The sequence below is a fragment of the Solanum pennellii genome, chromosome 6, assembly GCF_001406875.1.
Source record: "Solanum pennellii chromosome 6, SPENNV200".
Taxonomy (NCBI): Eukaryota; Viridiplantae; Streptophyta; class Magnoliopsida; order Solanales; family Solanaceae; genus Solanum; species Solanum pennellii.
In genome coordinates, this window is record NC_028642.1 from 46,280,921 (window position 1) to 46,291,380 (window position 10,460).

General features: G+C 31.7%; 2 protein-coding genes across 2 annotated transcripts; both read left to right on the forward strand.

Moving 5' to 3' along the window:
- Positions 1-465: 465 nt before the first annotated feature.
- Positions 466-5,012, forward strand: LOC107023499. The gene is made up of 9 exons (XM_015224211.2): positions 466-624; positions 798-995; positions 1,077-1,300; positions 1,385-1,443; positions 3,263-3,493; positions 3,715-3,844; positions 3,941-4,263; positions 4,380-4,524; positions 4,629-5,012. Exons 1-9 carry the CDS (start codon positions 612-614, stop codon positions 4,872-4,874), a joined length of 1,569 nt encoding a protein of 522 aa, XP_015079697.1. The 5' UTR covers positions 466-611; the 3' UTR covers positions 4,875-5,012.
- A 2,100-nt stretch (positions 5,013-7,112) lies between these two features.
- Positions 7,113-10,023, forward strand: LOC107021112 (40S ribosomal protein S15-1). Its single transcript, XM_015221705.2, has 4 exons — positions 7,113-7,251; positions 7,340-7,485; positions 8,018-8,075; positions 9,551-10,023. Exons 1-4 carry the CDS (start codon positions 7,249-7,251, stop codon positions 9,797-9,799), a joined length of 456 nt encoding a protein of 151 aa, XP_015077191.1. The 5' UTR covers positions 7,113-7,248; the 3' UTR covers positions 9,800-10,023.
- The last annotated feature ends 437 nt before the right edge of the window (positions 10,024-10,460 follow it).

The window sequence follows — 10,460 nt, forward strand, 5'->3', positions numbered from 1 at the left end:
TTAATTAGTAACGAGTGAGTAATAAATTGATTTATAAATTATATTAATAAATTAAATTATAACAAATAATTGAGCATCACATATTATAAAAAATATTTAAATAGTTCAAATTTGAAACTGTTAAATAAGTGACCAAATTTGAATCAGAGGTAGATGACAAGGGTATTTTGAAGCCCATAGCTGGATGAGTGATAATATTATACCATTTCTAATACTTTAAGTTATTTTAGGCCCTTTTTCATTTTAATTTTCCACTAACATATTTAAACTCATAATATTAAAATATATTTTGATATATTTAACATACCTTCAATTTAAGGCTAACACAAAAATATTTTTCAAAATTCCAAACAAAGTTCATACTAGATATTTTAAAAAATTCACATTTTCTCCAGGTCCACCACACCACTCATGAAAACACAAATATGTACCTAAACATATATGAACCATACAATGATCACTTTTTTATTTTCATCTTGGACGAGTTGACTCCATCATCCTTTTTTTCTCTTACCCCATTAGCTTAATTTTTCTCAAATAATTCATACTCCACTACAAATTAAAGTTTATTTCAACTTTTTATTTTAGTTGAAAAAGAAAAAAAATCAAACATGCTGCTGAAATGTAACCCACTATGTCCTTTCCTCTCTATCAATTATTCTCAAACTTTGAATTTGACATCTTCAAATTCTTCATTTTGTCAAAATATCGTCTCACCTTTTTGTTGAATAGTCCAAAGTTTTTCTAATTACTTTGTCCTATATATAATATAAACTTTGTTTTCATTTTTCCTGCAGATGGAAATGTGCCTCTACTGTGCGTAAGTAGTATTGCAGGAATAATCTCAGCTTTCGCCATGCATCATCTTTGCAATTATAAATCTAAATCTCCCAAATTTGATGATCCGATGAATCATCAACTTTCACCTATTTTTGACACGAGTACTGAATCTGGGCGCGCTGCGGGTAGACTCGAAAAGTTTTCTCATTATGTTGGTGAGATATTTGTTCGTTTCTATTCAAACATGAACGGCTACTCTTTTTGAAGTAATTAATTTTGTGTGTGTATGTATGTAGCAAGGCAATTGGGATTTAAAGATGAAAGTGAGTGTGTTGGGTTATGTGAGCTAGTACAAGAATACTTGAAGAGATCCAAAGGATGTGATAATAGTATTTTTGAATACTTTGCATATGAAGAAGATGCTGAATCTTTGTTTGTCAAATTGGAAAATGAATTAGAGAGATGCATTCTTGCTTATTTTGCTTTTCATTGGAGTAAAGCTTCTATGTTAATTACTCAGGTATATTATTATATATTCATTTTCATTTGCTTTTTTTATAAAATCACAAACTGAAAAAAAAAAGTTTTTTTTTTTTTGTTCAAGGTGTTAAGTGTTGATTCTGAGCAGAAAAGACTCAAGGATTTGGTGTTGGCAGCTACAAGGTAATTAATTGATTATTTAATTTTCTTATTTTAAAACTATTTTCTCATTTGTTGAAACTATGTAGTGACGACAAACAAACCTACTACATCTAGATAATCATTCAGATTTCTGATAAATAATTGAGATTTTTCTCTTCTTAATTAGATGTTTTAAGTATGGATTAAATGAATCATATTAGTGAATTTGAATATTGGACGATAAAACATAAAATAAAACAAAAAAGGATAAGTCCCTCACAATCATCAACTTTAAAATAAATGAACCATTTTATTGTATCGAAAGTTAAATATGGATATGTTAAAAAAAAGTACACAAATAATGAAAAATTTATTTGTTTTTTCGTTGAATTAAATATACATGATGAAGATAGATTTTTATTAAAATAGTGAGAAATTTCATAATTTTCAAATGAAAATATTATTATATTCTTTTTCGTTTAGAACGTTTTTAGCGCGAAACTATAATTTTTTAGAAGTGATTGTACTGTGGAGAATAATAACCTGGCGTGGGGCTTGATGATTAGATGATCAACCGGAATTAAAGGAATTTTCAATGATTAATCAAATTGCATTTAGTTTAATATTGAATACATACTCTCCGTATTTATTTGTTGACATTATTGTTGATCTAATGGCATTAAATTTATATTTCCTGTCAATTTTTGCAAAGGCTTTTTGTCATTACTTTTCTCATGGTGGCAGCTTTAAATTCAGGATCAGAAAATCTGTTTCACCTTATCTCAAACCAAAGATAATGTAAAAATCAAATTTCTATTTTATTTGTGTGGTCAGTTTGGGAGAGCTAGAGATAAGAAAAAAAGATTCACCAATATTCATTTTTTTTTTTTAAAAAAATAATATAAGCTAGTCATCATTTGAAAATTTTAATTTTTACAAATGAAATTTCAGCATATTTTGAATTTCACTAATATAAAAAATAAAATTCAAAGATTTTGATCACTATAACATTCAAGGAGTATTATCTAGCTGGTGATTAAAAGCCTGTTTTGCTCAGCTTAAAAGCTGGTCAAACTGACTTAACTGCTGGTTATTGACTTATTTTGCTGTTTGACAATACTCAAAATAACTTATTTTAAGTTAAAAAAAACTTATTTTAAGCCAAAAGTTAAAAATTGGGGTAGCGGTGCTTTTTCTTTTTTTAGCTTATAAGTTGTTTTAAGTTGACCACATTTTTATCTTTTTGCCCTTAATATTTTTATACAATCTCCAAATTACCACATAACCCTAACATCTCTTTCTTCTATTTTTCCCTTTTCACGTTTGGCATAGCAACGTCAGCACTTTTATCCAAACGCATAATTGCTTATTTTAAAAATAAGTTTCAGCACTTTCAAAAGTACTTTTTTAAAGTTGCTTTTATTAAGCCCATCCAAACGAGCCCTAACATGGGTCTAGTGGTGACAAAGAATCCAAATTTTAAATGTAGAATCAATCAATTGAACCCAATTGACACGTTGAAAATGTTCTATATCTAAACAGTAAAATTTCAAACTATTTTGCTATTTTCGAGCTTGTATAAATTAGAAAGTAAAACTAAACAATTTTTTTTTCTTTATTTGTGCAATGTGCGTGGGCCGTAGGGGCATAGGCAGCTCCTTGGCCCCTTGGTGAAAATGAAGTGTCACTGTTTTTCTTTATTTGTGAAAAAATAAAAACAGTTGGACATTGGCAGCTACTGGTCCCTTTAGTGGAATGAACTTTGAAGTCGATAACAACATTTCGTTATAATAATTAAAATTTGATAATTCTCGACTTACTTCATTTATTACTAAACCAACTCGATCGTTTTCAATTACAGGAAGCAGAGATTTGAGAAGATAACAAAAGATTTAAAAGTAACAAGGGTATTTTCTACGCTGGTTGACGAGATGAAGGCGATCGGAACGGTATCATCTAACGGTACTGGTGAGTCCAGATGTACGGACGTGATGGTGCCGGTGGCTCACAGTCAAAGAAGTCCAGTGCTCCTCCTTATAGGTGGTGGAATGGGAGCTGGCAAAAGTACTGTTCTTAAAGACATTCTCAAACAGTAAGTAATTATTACTACTGTGTATCGACGTTGGGTAGGAGCAAAATGGATGAGGAGATTAGTAATAATCGAACTCTTATCAGAGTTTAAATAGTTAATCAATTGAATCAACTATCCAACCATCACAATAATATGTTACTATTTCATAACATGGCTAGAGATCAAAATACTAGTATAACTTTATTAAACTAAAATCACTCAAATTTTGACTAATTTGGCAGGCCATTCTGGTTGGAAGCAGCTGCAAATGCAGTGGTAGTAGAGGCAGATGCTTTCAAAGAGACGGATGTAATTTACAGAGCCCTTAGCTCAAGAGGTCATCATAATGACATGCTTCAAACTGCTGAATTGGTAACAATTAATACTACTACTTAATGCAAACACGATGGTTAATAGTATATATCCTCCCAACAACAATCTTTAAATTTTTCGAAATATATATTACAGGTACATCAAAATTCAACAGATGCAGCATCATCTCTGCTAGTCACAGCTCTTAACGAGGGGCGCGATGTTATAATGGACGGAACTTTGTCATGGGAGCCATTTGTTGAGCAGACCATAGCCATGGCAAGAAATGTACACAAACATCGATATCGAATGGGGGAAGGTTACAAGGTTGCAGAGGATGGCACAGTTACTGAAAATTATTGGGAACAAATTGAACAGGAAAATGGAGAAGAGTCAGCTAATAAGATCAGTAAACCTTACAGAATAGAATTGGTGGGAGTTGTATGTGATCCTTACCTAGCTGTTGTTAGAGGCATCAGGTACGAATAATATGTCAAACATTGCTAAGTAATTTTCTAAAACTTCTAAAAAATATCAATTTATATTCAAATCGTTAAATAATTTGGAACTGAGACGTGGTTGTCGTTGTATGCAGGCGAGCTGTAGCAACAGGGAGGGCAGTTAGAGTAAAGCCCCAATTGAAATCTCACAAGAGATTTGCAAATGCATTTCCCAAATACTGTGAACTTGTTGATAACGCTAGGCTATACTGCACCAATGCCTTAGGCTCAAAACCACCGGTAACATTCTTATCTCAATCGTATTTACTGCATACATTCTACCCTTCACAGACTTCAGTACACTCTGTGTGATTATTACATTGGATATATTGTCGTTGTTGCAGTTAATAGCATGGAAAGACGGAGCGAACAAAATGTTGGTGGAACCAGAGGACATCAAGTGTTTGGAAATGGTAAAAAAGTTGAAGGAAGAAGCAGAATCGATTTACGAGCTGTATGAGGGAGATGATGTATTGTCTCTGGAGACTCCTGGTTCAGTCTGGAAAGACATGGTTTTAATACCTACAAGGTCTACTCTCCAACAAGAGCTCAAAACTGCAATTTTAAAGATTGAGAACAGGGGAAAATAGGTGTTTGCTTCAGTCCCCCAAAATATGAATGGATAAAGAACTTCTTATGTAATTCTTGCTCAAAGCTCAAACATTTGTACAATCTTTTTTGTTTCTACGACCCTTAAAGTTGTCGCAAAATTCACTTAGACACCTCAACATGCCTCTTTTACCTATTAGATACTCAAATCTTAAAAAATAAATATCTATCATACATTTTTCTAAAACATGATAAAAACAGAAAGTGCATGTAACAGACATGCAGCTGACATGACAAAATGACAAATCAAATGAAGATGTGTGACATTTATATTTAAAATAATTATAACAACAAATTTTGAAAATTAAAAAATCTAAATCTAAAAAAAAAAAAGAATTTCAATAAAAAAGAAAAATTCATTTTGCCCCTGCACCGGACACCAATTCAAACCTTTTCTTTTTTTCTCTCACTAAAATCACCTTTTGTTCACCATTGTTGTTTTTTAAATGGAGATTTTAACATATACCTAAGTATGATTTTATCTTTTTTTTTTCTCTTTATATTTTCTTTTCTGATCCTATCTTAATTGATAGTATACTTTCTTTTTCTTTTTCTTAAAAATAATCTTTTCATCTATTTTTATTTTTATTTTAAATTTACTTTCGATTTATGTTTTGCTATGAAGCAAGGCGACAGTGTTTGTGGCCTCCATATATCCGACAAAAAAGTGAGTGACGATCTCCATTATTTTGATAAAAAATATAGGTTATGTTCTTCATTTTTTTCGACAAAGGAAATGTAAATAGTTGACTCCATTTCTTATCAAATTTAAACATAAGCGAAGAAGTAAATTTGTAAAAAATGTAAGGTGATACATTTTGTTGTTATAAAAAATTGATTGTAGCAGTCTGTAATTTTGAAAGAGAAAGAAAAAAGAAAGATGGTTATTTTTTTAAAAAAAATAGTAATAATGAAAAAAAAAACTAAAAAGGTGTTAAAATGGTTCAAATTCATAACAGTCAAGGTGTTCAATAGGTACAAACCTCAGTTGAGATATTTAAGTGAATTATGCTGATAAATTTAAGAGTTTATCGATGACTTTAGCCCTTTTTTTTCTTGATACATCATAAATAACAAAAAGTATATACGCTTCAATTGGTTCTCCAAATACATTTTGGTGATGAATTTACGTAAATACATATATAACGGTGAACAAATACACCTAAATATATGGATATAAAGTTTATACATGTGCATTTGATTCCTTGAAAAAATCCACTAAATAAGCTTCAAATTTGTACCAAATCTCTCAAATTTAAGATAGGAATTCTCGTAATATATCCAATATTTCAAAAGATCACCAATTAAATCTAGAAACAATTTCAAAAATCCGCAACTTGAACTTTAGCTTCGAAACTTTCCCATGGATACCAATGAAGTTTCATAACTCATCACGAGCCAATAACGATATTGTAAGTGCGAATTATACCTATGTACAGTAAAAATACATACAATAAAGAGCAACTTTCATTAATAGTTTGCTATTTCATACTCTCTTCGTTTAAAAAAGAATAACCTAGTTTGACTTGGAATGGAGTGTAAAAAAAGAAAGAAGACTTTTTAATTTTGTGGTTCTAAATTAAAGTTACGTCAAATATACCAAAATGCCCTTTAATCTTGTGGTCTTAAACATGCCATGTGGAAAGTTAAAGTCAAAGTGTTGCCAAAAAATGAAAGGGGTCATTCTTTTTGAAACAGAGTAAAAAGGAAATAGGGTAATTTTTTTTTAAACAGATGGAATACAATTTTCCCTATTTATTATAGGGAAACTTACATAAATATACTACAAATAAAAAATATTTACAATTTATAGCAATAACATTTTTTTACTTTATCACTTTTAATACATTTTTAATACACTTTTGATTCATATTACAAAAAATAATTTATTATTCATATATAATACAAGTTTTATTGATGATAATACATTTACTACACATTTTAATACACTTATAATACAATGTGTCAACTTTTTACTAAACAAGCATAATATATTTTTTAAAATAGTTATAATACATATATATATATATGTTATACTTAATTCATTTTTTATACATATTGCAAATTTAACATAGTATTAATATAAATGATAATAAATAAAAAGTATTGCTAAAATCAGTAATTATTTATAAAAAAAAATTTGTGCAAGTAATTTTTCCTTTATTAAAATTTAATAATGTTGGACCAAAAATCTGGGCCTGACTATGCAGCTTAGATCCAATGGGCCAATGGATCAATCAAAAATCCTTTCGAACTCCCAAAATCTGTCATCCTTGTTAAGATATAATTTCCCTTTTCCGGCCGTGAAAAACCCTAGCTACTGTGAGAGAGGTCGACGATTCCATCTCCACAGCCATGGTTAGTATCTTCAAACAATTCACATTTTCGCTCTTTCTGTGTCACTTCTGATGCTTTTGTATATAACTCATTGTTGTTTGCTTTTCAGGCCGATGTTGAAACCGATGTGGCAGCAGGACTGCCCAGAAAGAGGACGTTCAAGAAGTTTAGCTACAGAGGCGTCGATCTCGATTCTCTGCTCGACATGTCCACTGACGAGCTCGTAAAGCTCTTCAATGCTCGTCCTCGCAGAAGGTTTGTACAGACTCACATGAGAAGATTAGCACAACCTTTGTTAATTTTAACATTTGCATTTTGACATGACGACTTTTAGTTTTACGCCCACTCTCTACCAAATTGTGTACAAAAATGAATTGTTTGATACAACTTCACTACTGAGAGAGTGCAACTTCACTACTGATGTAGCGTTATGTTACTACGTAATCAGATTATGTTTAGTATGATATGTATTTCCCCGTTTCAATTTGTTTGCTGTGTTTTGACTTGCATGTAGTTTAAAGAAGTAAATAAGACTTTTGAATTTTTGTTTTCTTAAATTAAAGGTATGCCAAATGTGTGTGTCGTCATATCTCAAATTTATCGACACAGGGGAAGTTGAAATTAAAGAGTTACAATAAGGAAAGAGACTTTTTTTGAAACAAATTTAAAAGGGAAGTAAGAAAAAACAAATCGATATGGAGGAAGTAGTAGCTTATGTGCACAATTTCTTCAAATGTGTGGAGATATTTGTTGATGCTTCTTGTTAAGTGGTTTTTATTTGTTATAGGTTCCAGAGAGGTTTGAAGAGGAAGCCAATGGCCTTGATCAAGAAGTTGCGCAAGGCGGTATGCATATCAGTCCCTTTTCAGCTGCTTATCCCATGGATGAAATTTATTTTCATGTTACGTTTAGTGACCAACTTTTATATGTTTTATGATTGATATAAATGCTTAAGTAGTTGCTCCACACCCTTCTTGGCGGCCGGATATTTTGGAATGCTACGTCGTAGAATCTGATAAAGCTTAGGATAGTCATTCAGCTGCACATAAATGTATCTAGCTTTCTTTTGATGATCTGTGATAGCAAGGGTAGTCTTTTGCATGGTTTCCTTGCATTGATATGACAAATGGATTTCATGAGGAGATAATTACTTATGGTCTACATTTTATTGGACGGTCATGCATATTGTTTTTCCATTTCTTTTAAGTGTTTTGATTTATTATTTTCCAATTTTTTTTCTTCTATTTTACATGTGATCTTTTTACTTTTGCTTACTTAGTTCTCTCTATGGGAAATTTATCATCCCAAAAGCTTATGGTTGCGCACTATGCTAAGATTGGTCCTGGAGCTGTACCTTAATTTTGATTTTACGGTGGAGTATGTATAATCTTTAACTTCTGCTTAACAAAGACTTTTTTTACTCAAATCTGCACACTCCACAATGTATGAATATCTCCACCAGATAATGAAACCCTCTATTCATCTCTTGGTGCAAATCAGTGGAACTTTTACATATCCTAAAAAAACCCAAGTTTATGGATAAGCAAAATACAACTGTGAAAAGATCGTATAAGCCATAAGGTATTGGCGGCTAGGTAAAACGTCTTTAGTGTATATTCCCTATACTGGAGTTTAAATAAAGGTTTGAACATGTGTACTAAAAGTTTGTTTAAAGCATTTTTTAAAAAAGACTTCTGCTAGGCTGATTTTCTTTGGCATTCTCATTTATCTAGACGAAGGTTGGTTCAGGTAACAAGCAATCCAGTTTGATGTGAAAAGCTGTACTTGACAGATTTTGGTGGAGGGAAAAATCATTTTTGTTATCTGTTTTTGGTTGAATTTACTGTTGTTAATATTTGAACTTTAGACTTGTTCAATAGAACCTTAATTAGTTGCTCCTTTCCGTTCACTCTGCCCTTCAAATTTTAATAGCTGAGGGTGAAATTTCTTCCAATTGAGTTACACATGGATATCATCATAAGGTTGAACGAGGAATCACCTCTGCTGGCACTTCTCCTGAAATTTTGCTCTGGCTGGTAGTCCAGCGAGATTTTATGTATAGGGCGAAACCCTGTGTCATATTGTGTTCTAGTTGGGTTTTTGAGGATTTATCTGCAGTGCTTTTCCTGGTTGCTGCCAAGCGAGGGCATGCACTATATTTTCTTGCTTTCCTCATGTTTCAACTGAAATGACAGTTTCCTTGATTTATTTGTATGACTATCTTTATGTCTTTTCAGTCTTGAATGAGTTCCATTTGCATATATAAAATGGTGTACTTTGTTTAGTCTGCTACCTTATTCATTTGAGCATTTTAATGCAGAAACGTGAGGCTCCACAAGGTGAGAAGCCAGAGCCTGTCAAGACTCATCTGAGGAACATGATTATTGTTCCTGAGATGATTGGGAGTGTCATTGGGATTTACAATGGGAAGACATTCAATCAGATTGAGGTCAAGCCTGAGATGATTGGCCACTATCTGGCTGAGTTCTCAATCTCATACAAGCCTGTCAAGCATGGAAGACCCGGTATTGGTGCTACTCACTCATCAAGGTTCATTCCTCTGAAGTAATCTCGGATGTTAGGTTATCTCGTGCTGTCTTTTGCTACAATTTTGATGAAGGTCTTCGATTATGAAAATTAAGTTTGGAATAGTTGTGGTCAGCTGATAAATATCATTTTTATTTGTTTCTGTCACAACATTGTTGTCTCTTAGACTTATTCTTTTTAAATGCTCAATTTAAGAGGGCATTTTGATGCTCACAAGCCTTTAATGCTCAAGTTCTCTCCTGATTTCATAGCACTTTCAAGTATTTTCCTGATTTCTTAGGCATTTGAATTATGGCGTTGTGTGAGAACTTTCTGCCATATTTTCCCTGTTTGTGAACATCTCTAAGTATCTTTATTTGAAAATCAGCAGTTGGCCAGGAAAATTTCAAACACAACGTGAAGTTGTATTTGGAATTTTGGAACCCAAAGTTTTGTTTCAACATTTTTCACTTTTAACTATATTTTCTTTTTTACAAATGTTTACCCTATTTTTTAAAAAATAAAAGTAAAAATGACCCCATTTAAACAATAGTTTTGATGTTCTTTTTCTGGCAAGATGAGGTACCTGCACCTCTTATCTCTTCTTTGATTTGATGGAGACATTCATCTATTTATTCAGTTGACCAAACTTGTATTAGATTTGTATAGTGGGGGAATTTTGCATTTCTTGATATTTTTCTTCT

Bases quoted from the DNA above. Each gene is read 5' to 3' on its own strand.
- LOC107023499 (XM_015224211.2), top strand. The intron at 1,444-3,262 runs GTAATTAATTGA...TTTCAATTACAG, and splicing joins TTGGTGTTGGCAGCTACAAG to GAAGCAGAGATTTGAGAAGA. The intron at 3,845-3,940 runs GTAACAATTAAT...TATATATTACAG, and splicing joins TGCTTCAAACTGCTGAATTG to GTACATCAAAATTCAACAGA.
- LOC107021112 (XM_015221705.2), top strand. The intron at 7,486-8,017 runs GTTTGTACAGAC...TATTTGTTATAG, and splicing joins AATGCTCGTCCTCGCAGAAG to GTTCCAGAGAGGTTTGAAGA. The intron at 8,076-9,550 runs GTATGCATATCA...ATTTTAATGCAG, and splicing joins TCAAGAAGTTGCGCAAGGCG to AAACGTGAGGCTCCACAAGG.